Source organism: Stegastes partitus, unplaced genomic scaffold, assembly GCF_000690725.1.
Source record: "Stegastes partitus isolate 25-593 unplaced genomic scaffold, Stegastes_partitus-1.0.2 Scaffold2187, whole genome shotgun sequence".
NCBI lineage: Eukaryota > Metazoa > Chordata > Actinopteri > Pomacentridae > Stegastes > Stegastes partitus.
Genome location: NW_007579918.1, coordinates 54,272 through 72,933, shown reverse-complemented (window position 1 = coordinate 72,933; position 18,662 = coordinate 54,272). Strand labels below are relative to the sequence as shown.

Below are 18,662 nucleotides of genomic sequence, written 5' to 3'. Positions count from 1 at the left end.
ACTGCGCTGAGATAAGTGCGCCGATGACGGGGGGAAACGGTTCACTCAAATGTGAACAGAAGAGATGAAAGAGCAGCTGAAAAAAGAAAAAAAATAACGGTGACACACTTACTGTGACAGTTTTGTTGTGTAAGATATGTGCGATCATGGAAAGTAAGCATATTTTCAAAAGTGCCGTGTAATTAGTCCAGTACACTTACGAAGAAAAAAAAAAAAGAGAGAGAACCAGTCCAGAGTTTTTTAATGCATCACTAATAAGTTAGACTGTAGCCATGAGGCTGGCCTTGAAGTGGGGACCAAACCTCCTGTGGGATTCAAGATGCTGTGTAATGAAGCTGTTCCTATCGTAGTGTAGCAGAAGTGTAACCTGTTGGGCCTTTGAAAGTGTATTTTGGGGCAAAGTCACCAAACCTTTTAGGTGACTTTTATTGGATTTGACAGGTGATTCTATACATGCGGTTTTTATGTGCAGTTATGGCTCTCTGCCAGTTCATTTAGGTAGGAGCCAGGTCGTGTTAGCCTCAAATAGCTGCCCTGGGGTGCTACCAATATGGCTCCCGAGTGGTGAGACTTCACAGTGCACCACTATACTAGAACTGGTAGGAACTAAAATGGAAGTTTGCTAAGTTTAGTTTGGATTATGGTTTCATTTGCTAATGATAGTGTGCAATTGCCTGTCGTAGAATACCTGTTATCTTTACTTATTTTCTTCATATCTGCATTAGGGCTGGTCCAAATAGCAATTTCTGGGCTCTGGATATTGAGGCCCATTTAATGACAAATATCTGAATATTCGGTCCGACCGGGGGGGGTATAGTGGCGGGTGAAGAATATTCGGACCAACAGGGTGGAAGTGGGCAGGACGTACAGGCAGTACTTGGCTATCCGGATACCACAACAACCGAATATTCGGATATCCAACCCTGATCTGCATATTGGGTTTGGGACGTGTCCCCCCCGTTATATATACTATATGTACAGCCCTGCTAATAACAATCCCCTGGAAAACTATATGTCTTTGTAAATATAACACTCTAGAATAAGCTGTTCTGGATAAGTTGCGCTTTTAATTTAGATATTACATATTTATATATTAAAGTGCACATTTGTTTCCATTTGACAATGTGAGTAAGACTTTAAAACTCCTTCTACCACCTGGCAGATATTTGTTTACACTGTAAATCTTAGGTACCTGCATAATATTGGCATATCTGAAATTGTAAAATTATACATCCTTATTTTAAGAATGTAATCTAAATACAGTGTCCAAATGCAGTAAAATACTTTAGTTTTTCACATCATCTCTGAAAATGTGCAACAGGAATTGGCATATTAAAGCCTAATGAAATGCCTGAAGAAATATTACAGCAGCAACTTGCATTTATTTTCACTATGAAGTCATCTGCTGCTCAGTAAAAACAAAATAGTGAAAAAATCCTTTCACATCACATCTCATTTAATATTATTATTTCAGCTATTTGAATCACTTTATAATTCTGCTATATTGAGTTTTTTTCTCTGTGTTCATCATAGTTGCTGCTGTTTGGTTTTGTTGATTCAAATCCACACCTAGTTACCGTCACTGGTGTGTCTGGACAGGCAGGTAATTATTGACTGTTTGTGTGGCCGTGGACCTCTCACCAGCGTCCATCTCTGTGTAATGTCTGACTGCCTGGCGGGGGTGGTGGGGGGAGAAGGGTGAGGTCGTGAGAACCTGACAATCCCACAGAGAAACACACCTTTCTTTGTGTGCTCTCAAACCTTCCTAGAAAACTCCCATCGGTTTGGCCTAACCAACTTAGAATAACTGGTTGATTGTTGGTGATGTGTGCGCTGGTTTGGACAGGAAATTAGGTTAATTACGCCTGAAACTCTGGCACAGAGAGCTGCAGCTGAGTTTGAGTACAAGCAAACACATCAAACAAGACACGCTGATGGGCGGAAATCTGGAAACCAACACCAGCTCCGGCTTCATGTCCGTCCAAACTCGACTGTGACCCGCGTGTTTGATGTGTGCGTGAGCGTTGGCCAAGGCCCGCTGAGTCTGTCCTGAAGGGCCTGATAGATGGCACTAATAGCAGACCGCTGAATGGACTGTTTCCAGTTGTAAAAGCCGAGCCTCTGCCAGCAGCGATTTCCGTTTTTCAGCCTAAGACACTGCTAACAATGAGCTGAGAAACCACAAGGATGAAGGCTGAAACTGCTCGGAAGTGGGTTTTTCAGGATCAGGACAGTATCGAGTGTTCTTATTGGTCGGGACCTGGGGAGTTGCCAGACGAGAAAAAGTCCATATTGAGTCAATTACAGTGTTGCCGAGGTGTGTTTGTCCCACACGTGTGTGTGCTCATTTGGAAGAGCTGTTTAATTAGTGCAGACATGGCTGTGTTCTGTGGGGCCTGAGCAGAGTCAGAGAGGAGGGTAAACATTACAGCATGTACGTGTTGTCATGTTTAATCTTTAACCGGACTGGACTGGACTGAAGGACAAATTACTGCAGGTCAGAGGACAATAAACAGCTCTTAAAAGTCTCCATTTATATTTATAGATCCATCTGCGGATGATGTGTGCAGATATACGTGGAATAGATTTGGAAATCAGATTTTTTTTTTCTAGGCTGAATAGAATAAATAATATCAATACTAAATATTACTGTAATAGGTAATATTCATATTAATTAGGGATGCACGATATATCGGTGACCACATCAGTATCGGCTGATATTAGTGTTTTTTCCAGTATACCGGTATCGGTCCGATGAACATATTTAGCCGTTAAAAACCATTGATTGTCTAACACTGGCGCCTTCATCTCTACATTTGATGTTGCTGCTATTTCACAGATGTTTTTACTTAAATGGTCCTGGACATGAACGTTAAATATGTTTTACTTTTGCTATGTAACAAAGAAGACAATGTGGTCTAATTTGGTATGGGCTTCTTATGAGTAGTTTTCACGTTCTCACAGTGCTTACTTATACTTATTTTCGGTGTGACCAAAATTGAATATCGACATCAGTAATATCGGTTATCGTCGATATCAAAAATCTTAATATCGGACATCAGTATCGGCCAGAAATTTTAATATCGTGCATCACTAATATTAATACATTGTTATTGCTGTTTATAATATAGTAGTACAAATGAAATATTATGTTTTTAACATTTATTTTAAAAGCTATTTAAATTCCTTTATATATCTGTGTTTATTTTTGATTTTATGTTTTGTTTTTCAATGCAAACTATTCTGAACATGATCTCTTGAGTGACAATTAATGAATTTTCATTATTGTTTCCTCAATTAACTGTTTGGTCTAGGAATTACTGAGCTGAAGAAGCTTTCCAGAACCCAGGCTGAAAAATTCAAATAAAAGAACCCAAAATATTCAGTCTGATTTATTCTAGAAAAGTAGGCAAAGCAGCAAATATTCACATCTGAGGGACTGGAAACAGTTAGACAGTTAGTTGCTTATCAAAATAGGCAATTCAGTCAATTCAACTGTCATTCATTCATTCCTATTAAACACATTTATTGCTCAAACAAACTCCTTCTGAGTCCACATATAGTCTCCCAGCTTATCACACCATCTTACTACCAGCCTAATTATGCAACCATGGCGATGACATCACTGAGGTTAGGATGCACGAGGCAGGAAGTGTTCCTCTGTAATCGGCCCGTCTATCCACCACATCTATGTGTCCGTCCCTCCCTCTGCCCTGTGTTCAGCAGATCGGATGAGGGCAGGGTGAGGCCCCTGTCTGCTCACAGATAAAGCCACACAAGTAGGCCACTGTGGGCCCAGCAGGAACGCAACTGCAGATTTTCCCATTTGATAAGGCCGGAGTGGTGGGAGCAATCAGAGGCAACGACATGCACACACAGTGACTGTACTCACGCTCGCTCATATGGACACATACAGTTCACTCATATGTTCAGACACACATTAGAGGCTCTGCCTTATTTCCGTGATCTGCCATTATAGGCTGTTACGCTATCAGTAAGATAAGATCTCCACATCCTCTCTTCCTGTTCTTCATCCTCTCTTCCTTTTTCCTTACTGGTAATTTATCATGTCCTGGTTTCCTTTAATTAGTTTGTATTTTGGTGTAAAGTAAGTTGTTGTCCTATTTTGTTGTTTCCTCTCTAAATTCCCAAACCTGCCAGCAGATTTGAAAGGCATTATTTTTATTTATTTATTTTTCTATAATCAACATTATGCAATTTATTACACTCAGAAACTCAGAAATAGAAATAATTGTCAGATTTTCAACTTTTTGTTAATGCCTGAAAGTAATCATGTGCAATTCACTGGGAAAGTAAAAGTTTAAGCCTAAAGTGATGGCATTTCATCAGATTCACTTCACTATTCGAGTATCATTTGCAAAAAATAACCCATTTGCACCAGATTCCAGGACAAAATGAAAAGATTTTGCTCTCCTCAGTGCAACTGAGAAGCCACGTTTGACCCAAATGCGACCAATAGTCATGTGACAAAAATGTACGACTATTTGGCTGAACTGCAGGCTGTGTTTGCAAAGAGTAGAGCGGAGATAAGTATGGAAACAAAGAATGAGAAAGATCAAGAGGGCAAACTGAAACATACTTGAGCGATAGAATAAAAACAGCACAGTTCATAAACAGTACACAGAGCAGCAAGTCGTCAGCATATTGTTGGATGATACATTCAGCATGGTGAAATATCTTTCTAGTGTTGATGCGCAGAGTAGAGTGAAAAACATGTTAGTTTATAGAGATTATACAAATCTAAGTAGTAAAACACTACCATTTTTTTAAGTAACACGTGTGGGCACTTTTCAGTTGTTGTAAAATTAATCAGAAATTAAAATTTTGTCTTTTGTTTTTTATTATTTGTGGAATTACATGCTTTATTACACAGCACAAAAGACGATTCTGAGTATCTCTGTAGTAAAGCAATATTTTAGTAATTATTTGTATTTGCTCTCTTGCCAGCAGTTACATGAGTAGATCTGGCAACAGCTAGCAGCAAGTTAGCTTAGCTGGTAATTTACCTACCAGAACTTCTAAAGCTAGCTAACTATGGAAGCACAATATAGCTTGTTTTATACTGTTTAATGGGTTAAGTGCAGAATATAACCCTCCATAAAACAAACAGTCCCTTTTTACACCTTTAACACAAAATAACAAGATACAACTGGTTAATTAGTTAGCTTCAGAGGTGCTCATATGCCTATTTTGTTCCCTGTAAACAGGCTAGCTGCAGCTCGCCTCTTTTCTGGTCTTTATCCTAAGCTAAGCTAACTGATTAATTAAGTCTACCTTTAAAAATGTCTATCTATTTCACTAAAACAAATTGTCGTGTGACATGAGCCAACAATTCAATAAAAATAAATGAATTTATTCCATCTGGTTTCAGTGTAGTCGGTTTCAAGCTCGCGCTACATGTTGAATCTTAAAAGCACGCAGCTCTTCTTCCTCTGTCATCAGGGCTGTCCTGGTTTCTCAGAGGAAACTCTGACTGACCACTCCTCACTCTCTCGCCGCTCTCAGGCCTTGAGATGTGTCTATTAACCGGTTACGCCTCTGTTTTTCCCCTCAGCTAGACGCATTCTTCAGCTCTTTCCTACCGACCTACCCCAGTGATGCAAACCTCCTCGGTAAAAATACTCATGGCCGCCCCGGTGCGTCAGCCAGACGGTAACCTTCGCAGCGTGTAGCAGTCTGCCACACACATGCTGGAGCTGGACGCAGTAACACGAGCTGCGAGCGCTGTGGATTTATGTCATACACAAATTGTGTAAGAGGCCTGCACCAACGCAGAGTGTGAGGCAGAGAATTTGCAGGCCTTTGCACTGAATTCAAGCCCATTAAAAACATCTTAAAAAGCCAATAAAAAGGTACTTACAAAGGTCTCGAATAATTTTCTTTCCCGACTTAGACAGTAATATATATTTTTTTATTTCTTACGTGGTTTGAGGCTGTAAGACGATGTTTGAGTGACGGCTATTAGACCAGGAGCTCAATGCTGTTAACGTCTTGAGCCTGGAAGCTCATCATCTGATAATGGGAGAAAGTTTTAAACAGTCGATCTGTCCATTAATTTGGTTGCTTTGGTTATTTTATTATATCACTAGGAATTATTGTTATGTTAAACTGGGAAATTACAGTAGTGGAAGAAGTTTTCAGACACTTTGCTTAAGCAAAAGTACCAATAGAGCAATTTAAAATACTCCATTACAAGTCAAACCCTAGCATTAAAAAACATATATTATATAGATTGTATATGACATCCTTAGATTCTGAACTCTCTAAACCCCAAAACACCACCAGCAGGTTTGAAAAGCATGTTATCTGTAACATGCTAAAATTACACAATTTATCAGAGCCAGAAACTGTAAAAACAAGAAGAATTTCCAACTTTCTGACAGTCATTGAACTAATCGTGTGTGAAGCTCTGTCCCAACAGGAAACCTAATCTAAGTTTCAAACAGTGAAATTTCTTCAGAATCATGTTCATCTATGTCTGGTTTAAAAATTTGCCAAAAATAGCATTTACATTTTTAAAAATCTGTTAAAAATAAATAAATAAAAAATCTGCAGACCTCAGCACCAGTGAGAATCGATGACTGATTCAGCTGTGACATTCGGTCGCATGATGAAAATTTTTGGTCTTTTTGGCTGAACTAGGATGAACTGCAGACTGTGTTCACCCAAATAAGAGATGCAGTATGGACAGGTAAAGATCTGTAGTATGTAGAGTCACCCTTTTTTCCAGTGTTGGGACCACTTGGTGTAATGTTGTGTATGTTGATTCCAGGTGTCTTTTCCAGTTCTCTCTACTTCTAGCCATACTTGTGCTGTTCCCATCGAGGTGCAGGACTTTATATTGCAGTAAAAATTAGTCCACAGTGAATAAAACTGTACTGATGCTTCAGAGTTTAACGCTGAAGCATCAGTGTGTCACCAGCATCTTGTAGCTGCTGCAGGTGGCGCTACTTTAAACTTCTTTCTATACAAAGACAGCAGATAAATGTGAAGACTTGTCAAATGATTGATAGGAAAGGAAAGATGGAGGGGAAAAAAAAACCTCCTGACACAAATCTGTTTTTAATTCTTTGGATTTTTTTTTTCTCTAAAATGAAACCATGTGAGAAGGGAAAAATCTCTATTTGGTGGAGCTGTTCACAACTCAATATGACACTCACAGACATCTGACATGCCCGTGAGTGTCATATTGGCTTCTGTTGAAAGACGACACAATGGACTGCTTTAATCTTTAACCATGCAGTGCATTTTAGAAGCTTGTTATATTATCCATTGTGTAAAATATTCCTATTTAAAGCAACTGCAGCTGTCAGGAGAATGTAATAGAAGTAGAAAGTAGGATATTTGCCTCTGAAATGTCGAGGAGTGGAGGTAGAAAGTAGTGTACAATGGAAATACTCAAGTAAAGTGAACCTCCTTTTGACTTTTTATCACTCAAAGCCAATGCACCTAATAAATACACTTCTTTATTGTTTATTCTATTACCAGGAAAAATGAATTCCCTCTGATACACAAAAGGCCTTTTAAAGTCTTAAAAGTAATTTCATGAACTCTGAAGAAACTCTTCAGAAGTTTTCATCCCTAAAACTTACATCGTCTGTGCCAGATTCTCTCTTTTTTTTTTTCCTGGAGGAAAAGCTTCTGAAAATACATTTAGACTTCTGCAAAGAAAACCAGATACAGTTTCTCATAATTAATTACTTTAGCTTTAAAATCTAATTCTGGCAGCCCGACAAGCAGAAATTTAAATAGCAGTAAAGAAGGTTTCTGGATTTTTACATGGCATCGGATCCATTTAACAAAAAAAAAAAAAAGGCTTAAAATTGGCAAGAAGCGCCGTCCGACTAATGTAGTGGCCCGACTCCAACAGACACAAAGAGAAGCACTACTTTACCTCCCTCTTATTGAGTTGCTTACAGTCCCCGCTGACTTCTAATCAGCCCACAGAACCTCCTCAGCCCTGTACTTGCAGACAGTAATGACAAACCTCTCCCTCCACGCAGCAGCTTTTACTGATCTTTGAACACACGCAGGCAAACTGTATCTGTCTTCATCCGTCCCTCTGTAGTGGTTCGAGGATGTCGGCGTGTTTTTAAAAATTCCTTCACACATGTCAAATACGTTCAGAGCGTTCTCGCGCTGAGGCCGAGGCCGAGGCTTTGAAGCGAGGAGTGGAGAAACAGGGACGAGGTGAGGCGAGGAGAAGCGATGGGATAGAGGGGTAGAAGCAAAAAACACGTCCGAGAGAGAGAAATCTGCACATGATGACATGTTGCATTACATGATCCCTGTGATCCCCGGTGGTCTCGCCCTCTTCAATCGCAACCATCTGCCGCTGACCTTCAGGAGTGGAAGAGTCCGTTTCCGAGCGGCGCGGGCTGGTGGGGATTAAGGGGGTCCGGGGGTCTGGCCTCGGGCCCAGCGGAGCCGGTACGGATCACAGCTTTCAGAGCTCCGAACCCCCAGGACCAGAGGGGAAACTTCCTAAACCCAGAAACACTTCCCTCATCTCCGCCATATTCACACACACACACACACACACTCACAAACTAAGAGCTTCATTGCTCCCAGATGTGGATCCATCCTGTGCAGGGCAACGTTCAGACGTGTGTTTATGTGTGTGCCACGGGAGAAAGCAGGGAGAGTGAGATGGGTTGTGCACAAACAGAAATGAAAATGGTTGGTGTGTTTGCTCCCCACTGGTTAAGCGATAATAGCCTCGGTGTTTACGCTACCTGCAGGTGCTCTTTTTTTTTTACTTTAAAACCCTGAACCGCTTTATTTAGAGAGCTGCAAACTCGGAAAAAGATTTTTAAGCTACAAGACAGTCAGAGGAAAATGCTGTACACGTGTTTGGTCACCTTTTTTCTTCTTTTTAACCAGTTTGAGAGTGAGAATGAAGATGTCAATTTGTATTTGTAACAGACTTTCTTTTAAAACTACAAAAGACCAGTGACAGTCTGTAACTAAGTAAATTTACTCGAGTACTGCACTTACAAACATATTCAAGGTGCTTGTAGTGCACTTTTCATTTTATACTTCTACATCAGTGCACCTCAGAGTGAAATATTGCACTTTTTACTCGACTATATTTGCTGAAAAGCTACTCTTCAGATGCTTTTTTTAAATATAAAACTTCAGTCCAGTCAAAACAGTTTATCTTCCAGTGTGGTGACTTTGAATGTTTGTGGTAAACTGAAGGATTAAGCGGCAATTTCTGAGTTCAGAAAACTCTCCTTAAGCTAATTTAAAGACCCCCCTCTGGTAAAAATCAAGTTTTTTACCACGTGATCGAGTGCAAACAAGAAGCTGTGGTTTTAGAGAGTTGGTTCTGAAGCTAGTTTAACTATTAGTGCACACATACTATCTGTATATTCTATATCAGACTATTACTTAATAGACCACCTCTAATGAAGTTTTTTACCATGTGCACACGTCCATGTGATTTTTTTTTAAATATGCTGTAGGTGAGCTGGTGTGCTCGAGCTGCAGTGAGTGGTGAACGGTTGAGTGCAGGTACTTTACAAATCTGCACAATCTAGAGGGAGAAAACTTGTCGAGTCACACTGAAGCCATTTCAAAGCAGGAAGAAGCTATTGTCACCTGACTAATTCTAAATAGATGAGGAGTTAAATAAAGAACCATTGAGAGAGACTTTAATAACCCTTTGGGATTAGGTGAAATATCCATCTTCAAAAAAATTAAACCATTTAATAAAATCATGACATTTGAAAAATCCAATCCAACGATCCTCCAAGCACGACGATCTTTTAGAATATGATGCACTGCTGTAGATTACAATACATGAGATCGGCCTTAAACATCTACAGAAATAGAATGCAGCATACACAGTAATGCAGATGTAATAATAATAGAATAAAACACTAACGATACAGTTTTTAAACACAGAACGTTACTTGTAGTGGAGAAAGTGCATCATTAGTCATTTTATGTTACTTCTTCCACCACTGCATAGGTTATAAAACTGATTTTTCAGACGAAGTAGTTATTTTTGTGACAGATAAAGTGAACATAATGTGTAAAATCAGTGAAATACGTCTTCAAGCAAAGCAGATGGTGAGATGAAAGTTAGTGTCTCTGCTAAACTACGTTAGTTTCTTTGAATTTTCTTTCTTTCATTGGATGTAATATGTTCATCAAAACTTTTTCATATATAAAATCAAGTAGAGCAACCAGATATACTTTCAAAAGTAGCCATTGCTATCTCACCTACGTGCACGTCTCTGAAGCAGAACGTGACCTAAGTGGGTTGACAAATCCAGATTTTACCAAACCAGAATGCAGAGTGCGGTTTGGCTTAGGTTTTTTTTTTTAGCTCCATTCTGCAAATTCTCCATCATGTTCTCATGGAAATCACCTTTAAAGTAGTAAAAAGCACACCAAAAGATTCTGGTATTAACTCAGTTTCCACCAGATATGAAGTTGGCACGTAGGGCAGAGATGGAAAATAGCATTCGAATCATGTTTGTCTGATACTTCCACATGCAGAAACCGTCTCCTTCTCTTGCTTTTTGAGGTCGGGAAACTCGCTCATGTGTCCTCAGATTCACGTGATGAGCGGCGGCCTATGAGGCTCCAGTCTTTTAAACGGGCCTTAATAAACCTCAGCCCACCCACACAGACCACAGCTAACTCTGTGTGTGTGTGTGTGTGTGTGTGTGTGGACACATTTGCCTGCAGAGATAAACGCACATCTGCGTGCTTTCGAAGCCAGCTGCATTCCTGCTCCAGATGCTAATGGTAAAGGTGTGATGAAAATAAATGTCAGGTTTCCCTAAACTCTCTCTGACAGCGAGCGCTATCGGACGAAGAGAACAAACACTGAGTCTTTTTTTTTTTTTCTTCTTTTACGAGAGAAAGGGGCTTCTGAATTGCTTTAATGAGAGAATTCTGCGCCTTCTGGAGCGGCTGCTGTTTTTCTTCTCTCCATCTGTGCTCTTACCTCTCATTCCCTGAACTCCTATTCCTCTTCTATGTTTTCTACCAACCCCGTTAGTCACCGCTGTGTGGCCTCCTCCTTTTTTTTGTAGCCGGGCTGCTCTGAGATTGCAGGCTAGAGGTCCAAACTGTAAACACAGTGTCAATAGAAGCCCCTCTACACCCTGGAGTGGGACACCGGGGCTTCCATTAGCCCAAATGCATGAAATTAAACATTCGTTTGGTGCTATGGACACCAAACACCAAACACGTTGGCATCTCGGCCTGCAGAAAAACACTCTCAGGTTTTTTTTTTTTCCATGCGGCCGCTCTGTGTGATAGGTTCAAACCATGAAGGGAGAAAAAAAAAACCCTTCGTCGTAAAAAGACTCCTGTGACAGCGATATTAAGGGGCGCGTTGCAGCCAAAAATATGTTAATTAAAGGATGCTCCCTTTTTCTCTACTGGAAATACTCACTTAATTGCTCGTGCATGTTCTTCGCTCATTTCTTTTTGGAGAGTCGCTCTGGGAACTGCAGGAAACTCAGGTAGACGAGGAAGTAGATGCACCGAAACACAACTTTACCACAAATTAGCTCACAGAGAGATGACATATTTGAGTGTGCGAGGGTGGAATTTCCTCTCAAAAGCAGAGTTGTTAAACTTTCCTGGGATACAAATGAAACATTCAGCTTCTTTTTTTTTTTCTGGGACCCATATCCATAAAAACTATATTGCCGCTCACATCATGTGGTGACCAGAAATAAGCCCTGTGACCAACAGGCTCAGAAGCATTTTGGCTCCAGAGCAATAGGTTATAGCTCAGAAAGTTTCTTGAAATGCATCCCAACAGAGAGAAGGAGCCACAGAAACGGTTTTTCGAAACTTTTCTCCCTTTGGTATTTGCTGGATTTGTTTTTTTTTTTTTTTTGCTCAATTCTGTTTTTTGCCGCAGACCCTGTAATACAGCTCTGAGATTTCTTATGAATGCCATAAGTTGCGTATTTGGTGTTACCCTCGGCGCTCCGTGCCAGAGGACATGCCGAGCTCGGAGGCCAGTGTGTGTGTGTGTGTGTGTGTTGGATCCGACAGAGGAATCGGCTCCATCAGAACGCACCAGAGCCCCCGTTAAGCCTTTCACTTACAGACCAACCACGAAGACTGCGACCCAACCACCAGTACATGCCTGCTGAGGAGGGAAGAGGGGGAAGCATGGAAATTAGCTGAGGGATCTTCCGCAGTTGCAACACTGGCATTCTTCGCTTAGATTTTCTAGAGCCTGCGATTCGAATCTCCTCTTTTAAACTCGATCCTTTTTTTTTTGGTTGTTTTTACAGGGGAGAAAATCGGTTATTAGCTTCCATTTTAGCATCACGTTCGCGTTTGGGTAAAGCAAACGACACGAGACCGATAGGTTTTCCTTTCCCTCCCACTTCCCTCGATTTATATACAATCTGCTCTGGCGCGTCGGGAGGACTCTCAGTCAAACGCAGGCCTCGGTCAGGGTTTGTTGAACTTTCTGAGGTACTACTACGTCTTCTCGGCGTCTGAGTCATCTAAGTAGGGGTGAAGATCAAGAGAAGGAGGCCAGTCCAGTGTGCCTAGAATACCCCAGGCGCTGATGGTAGTAACAAGCAGAGGGCCAAGAGCAATAACCAGGAATGGACCAGAGCACATGGCACGCGATGTTATAGGATACGTTTGGACTGTATTTTCTGTAGGCGTCACAAATTGGACTACTGTAGCTAGAATAGTCCCAAAATTAAAGAACAATTGCAGTTTGTTACCACTTATTTTTGTAGTTGTGTGTTGGGTATTATGAGCAGTGTCTGGGTCGTTACTTTAAAAAAAAAATAGTGTTGCACGATATTAAAATTTCTGGCCGATAGCGATATCCGATATTAAGATTTCTAATATCGGCAATAACCGATATTACCAATGTCGATTTTCAATTTTTGTTCACATCGAAAATTAGTATGAGTAAGCACTGTGAGAACGTGAAAACTATTCAAAAGAAGCCCATACTAAATGAAACCACATAGTCTTTTTTATTACGTAACAAAAGCAAAGTATATTTAAACATATTTTAGCATATTTAACGTTCAAGTCCGTGACCGTTTAAGTAAAAACGTCTGTGAAATAGTAGCAATATCAAATACAAAGATGAGCAATCACCAGTTTTTCACATTGGCTAAATTTGTTCATCGGACCGATACCGATATATCGGGAAAAAAAATATCGGTCGATACCGATGTGGTCGCCGATATATTGTTCATCCTTTAAAAAAAGTGTTACGAACTTCTTGTTACATTTTAAACAAGCAATAAATTACTTTACTCTGTTGGAAAGTAGTCGATTAAACCACTCCTTATGTTACTTTTGCGTCCTTGAAATCGCCTGAGACGCATCTTCATGTCGTTGATCATTTAACAAGAAGCCATACATCTGCCAACATATCAACACAATTCCCAGTCTTAACAGGGATGGAATACACAGCATCTTTCTTTTATGCTCTTTCAATAAGGTGTTGTAACAAAGCCAGCAGCAAAGTTGATAAAAACCAGCCCAATGAGCTAAACAATCCTGTGGCGAGAACAAGGCTGAGTTGCATGTTTAAAGGCTGTTTACTGCTGGAGGAATCTGCACAAAGGTTCAGGTGGCCCTAAAATGGCTTGAACCTTTGTGCGTGTTTGAACCACAATAAAAAAGGACTTACCGTGGAGTAGGTAATTGTGAGTGGTCCTGGAAAACTACTGTGCACGTCAATGAGCAACTTTTTCTGTGCTGTTTTTAATGTCCTCATTGAGTCTTGTCCTCTCTGGCATTGCCATCTAGCAAACCTGGATTGCTCTATCTCCTGTGTGTTCACAGAACTTGACTTATGTCCAGTCACAGCGATTTGTCATCATTGAGGTATGCCTGTGGTCATAACTGTCAGATCCTGCACTGCAATGGATACAAAAAAGTTCAAAGGGCCAATCACAAGGACGATCCTGTAAATGTTCAGGCCACCTGCAGTTGAAAACCACCTTAAGAGAATCAAGGTGCCTCCGACAGTCGGCTTTACAGCCTCAAAATAAAAGTAGTAACTCTAGCCGATTAGTAACTGTAATGTGATTACTGAACAGTAATGTATTACAGACAAATGTAATGTTATTACAGTAATGTGTAGCTTTGTATTGCCCCTAACCCTTGTAATATCTTTGCACTCATAAAATTAGTTTCTGAGATCTGTGGCGACATTCCTCCAACAATGTCTGATGAGGCAAGAACCTGGCAGTCGGAGGGTCAGACAGACGGCAAACAAGCCAAAAGTCTCAGATTATCTAAATTCTCCCATAAAGAGGAGGTAAAAGTGCTTTTTCTTCCAAATAAGTTTGACTATGTGACTATGTTTCCTACATTCCCAGATGTCATCAGCAGGCTCTTTTCGGGGAAAACATTTCACCACAGTAGGAAAAGGACACATGTAAATAATAAAAATTAATGACAGTTAAATTCCATTTAGCAGCTTCAGTTTCATGGGTCTTGGTGCCGTGCATGCTGACTGACTGTCACGTTGTGACGGCTTACTGCGACACGTAAATATCACAAACCATCAATAATGTGATTACTAGCATGTGTTGCTTTTCTACTGTGACACATCCAAATGTCTGCTGTTAATAAAGGCACAGTGATGGAGTCAACACCATGTTTTTAAGTGAAATGATGCAGAAAACTGTTGTAATAAAAACTCTTTATCTGTTTGTTGTGTGGGTAAATAGGTAACTATACTGTTGTTTTTTCAGTGGCGAAAGCCCATTACATAGTAAGACTTGGTTTATTAACATGGAGAAAGAGTGTAGGCTCGAGAGGCAGTTGCATATAGAAGATGCAGGTGCCTTCCTTTATTGTTGCATTTTACCCTCTCAGAAACACAAGTTTTTTTTACCTTGTTAACATGTCTATATGGTGTTTTTTAATATGCTGGAAGACACACAATGGCTGAGTATTTCCACCCCGAAGCCGTATTGATGGCAGTTTCTAAACCACAACTTTAAACTGTTTCATACGTAAAAAACTTAAGAAAATTCATCAACTTTCCGTATCGTTCTACTCCAGAATCAGTTTCTGGTTCGATCATGTAAGGCTGAATTATTCCAATGTTACAAACTGCCATTAGCATAGCGTAGTTTTACAGTGTTTGAGCAGAGCTGTGGGTGAGCTGGTGTGCTCGAGTTGCAGTGAGTGGTAGAGAGAGAGAGAGAGAGAGAAATTAAAATTTCATAGATCTGCAAATTCTAGAGGAAGCAACAGTGTAGAGTTTCAATAAAGCCATTTAAAGACAGGAAGGGATCATTTTCATTGCGAAAAGGAAACTTCTAAATATGTCATTTTGACGAAAACAGATGAGTTTTTAACGGTTTAATCAATGAGCAGAGAGGGACTTTAAGTGGTTTGCCAATGCCGACGACTGCTCAAGGTAAAGTCAGCAATACTAATCCAGTTCCAGTGAATATCTCCTCAGGGTCTACTCGCTGTCCTTGTACGCAGCCCTGACTCTGTGAATGTGGAACGGGGTGATCCACACAACATTCACGCTTGTGTACAGGACAGTGGGAGCAACACTGACGGTAGATCTGGCACATGCTATCTAAATATGCGACCAAGATAAATAGCAACAGTTGTTTTCCAGCATCATTGACTCCGCCTTTAAACCAATAAGCATCACCATAAAGGCAGTCTTCAGCCCAGTTTGTTAGTCATCCACATCCAGCACACTGCGGCCTGAAGCATATTTTTAAAGTCTGTTTTCCTGCATTTTATGCGTGTGACTAAAGTGATGTTGGTGTGTTTTAAGCTTTTGCTGCGTGGTATGTGATAGTTGTGCAGGATTTGTGCTTTAAGGTACTGATTACTGGTCCATGTTACAAAGTAATAAGAAATGTTTCCTCTTCTGTTGAGAAATAAACAGTGTGATGACTTTTTCAATGACGAATCTGTATTGTGAAACTTTTTAGTATGTAACTGTCCCAACACTGTGATAAGAATTTGCTTTTTAGTACCCAGAAAAGGGGAAAGTAAGATAAAAATACTGTCTAGTTCCCGCGACAGTAATCCATCCCTGCTGCAAGACTGCAAATGCTGGTGGTATGACAGCAATGTGGCTGTTATTTCATGTCCAGCAGGACACTGTCTCTGCAGCACAGTGAGGAACAAGAGCAGCGGTTATGAGCTTGTTTAGGAGGAGGCAGCGGATGAGAGGAAATTACTTTTCTGAGGTTAATATAGCCTCGTGGTTTTCCTACAGTAGCCGTTCGCAGACTCTCTCCCAGTCTGCGCTGACATGGTCACTCCATCAATGCCAGCAGCTAATGTCATGTTTATCTCCCTGTAATCACAGATTTTGGCCTCTAATTACAAAGTGAAATCAAAAAGCCTTCAAGGCAAGTGAGGCATCATATAAGGAATGCTCTGAGAATATTAAGGGAATGTGTCTTTTTTTTTTTTCCTAATGTATACTCGAGATGATGCTTTCGTAATATATATATTTGCTATACGCTTCTGGAATGTTTAAAGTGCAGTTTTACTCATCACAGTTTCTCTCTTTCCATCCAGGAACCTGATGCCTCGGACTCTGGAGGGTCAGATCACCATGGAGAAGACGCCGAGCTACTTCATCACCAAAGAAGCCCCTCGCCGAGTCTTCTCCATGAGCCGCCACACCCGGCTCATCGTGGTGGTTCGAGACCCCGTCACCCGAGCCGTTTCTGACTACACACAGACTCTGTCCAAATCTCCCGGGCTGCCGTCCTTCCAGAACCTGGCTTTCCGCAACTCCACCACGGGCCTCATCGACACGTCGTGGAGCGCCGTGCGGATCGGCATCTACGCCAAGCATCTGGAGAACTGGCTGCGCTACTTCCCGCTCTCACGCTTCCTTTTCGTCAGCGGGGAACGCCTCGTGACGGACCCGGCGGGCGAGATGGGCCGGGTCCAGGACTTTCTGGGGCTCAAGCGCGTGGTCACAGATAAGCACTTCTACTTCAACCAGACCAAAGGTTTCCCCTGCTTGAAGAAGCCAGAGGGGAGCAGCAGGCCGCGATGCCTGGGAAAGTCGAAGGGCAGGCCCCATCCCCAGATCCCCTCCGAGGTCCTGCTCAGGCTCCGAGATTTCTACAGACCCTTTAATCTCAAATTCTACCAAATGACTGGCCACAACTTTGGCTGGGACTGAATGACTATTCACCAAAGCTCTTAAAAACTGTCAGTACCAGTCTTATTCAACCAAGAGCCAAACCCAGACAGGGATATCATGTGTTGTATTGTGTGTCACCAAAGCTTCTACTGTGCAAAACATGCCTTTTCCTCATTTCCTAAGCTATGATAACTGAATGCCAACACATACGTCCTCCTTCCCTCGGGGTCTGCAGCAGCCACGCTAACAGAGTTTGTGAGAGCTTTGATCCCTGGAGCCACTTTAGCAAGCAATGCTAAACAAAGCTTGCGAGAGCCGGTGGTTGTGTGCTCATACTGCTGCACTGAGACAAGCACAAGCCAGCATGAAGCATACTGCTTATTTGCTTAAAGCTGGAACTTCTAACTTGGCTCCCCGAGAGCTGGAAGTGAGCGCTCATCGCTGTCCACAACACTTAATGGCACAACCTTTACATCGGAAATAACACCAGGAAGAAGCCGATGCTCCAAAGAGATGAACCCAAAGTTAAAGCAAAAGGCAAACGGGTAACAAACCTTGGCAGATGAGAAAAGTTATTATAAACTGAAGTTAAGAGTCTTGAATTATTCACAATGGTACAATCACAATGGATGGTTGCAGTTGGGCCATAAGTTGATCATTTACAATCAGTTAAATTGCATCACTTCTGGGTAAATACAATGAAATGTTGATACAGTTTATGCAGCCGCAAGAAGTTCTGTAGTTATGTCAATGCAAGCTCCTTTTATGGATTGTCTTTTATTTTTTTTTTAAATATAAGATGTAGCAAGAATGGGATATCTGGTACCTGTCCAAAAGGTCCAATGTGTGCTGTAAATTTGCTATTATTTATGTCAAAGCTTGCATATTTACAGACCTGAAAAGAACATTTTACAAGCTGTAAACCTGTGATTGTTTTCTACTACATTCAACACCCACACTCACCTCCACAAATGGTACTTACATGCCACTGTATATTTCTAAAAGGCTAATTTATAAGAGGACAAACTGTTGTTGAGATGTTTTCTCTGAGACTTTTGTATTTGAGATTCTGCTGGAAATTCTGACTAAATCTTTTATTCTGGAACAATGTTGTGTATTCATTTTTGTGCTCCGCATTTCTGAGAAGCATTCAGTTCATCCTCTTTGTATTTGTGCCAAACAAGCCGACATCGCCGCTGCCAGGAATAAAACATACATCTGCCGGGCAGATGATTTTTCCTGGAAGAGGCCGACCAGACACGGGATGATTAGAAAAGAAAATGCAATTAATCATTATTGTGTTGTGTAAAGGGATGATTTATTTGGAAAACTGACATTTATTTATTGAGCGATTATTTAATCTTCTACATATTCATAAAACCAGGTGTTAGGATATTGAAAACAGTACACAAATAATTTGAAATGTGCTAAGTCTAAGATTTCAGCAGATAAAGATATACTTGCCTCTGTTCCACGAGCTACTGCAACTCAATATGAGCTCTCATGTGAAAAACTTCTGGGTTTT

At 40.9% G+C, this 18,662-nt stretch overlaps 1 protein-coding gene across 1 annotated transcript; it reads left to right on the top strand.

Annotated features, from left to right (window-relative positions):
* The first annotated feature begins 550 nt into the window (after positions 1-550).
* LOC103374257 (heparan sulfate glucosamine 3-O-sulfotransferase 3B1-like) lies at positions 551-18,242 on the top strand. The gene is made up of 2 exons (XM_008304320.1): positions 551-564; positions 16,558-18,242. Exons 1-2 carry the CDS (start codon positions 551-553, stop codon positions 17,174-17,176), a joined length of 633 nt encoding a protein of 210 aa, XP_008302542.1. The 3' UTR covers positions 17,177-18,242.
* The last annotated feature ends 420 nt before the right edge of the window (positions 18,243-18,662 follow it).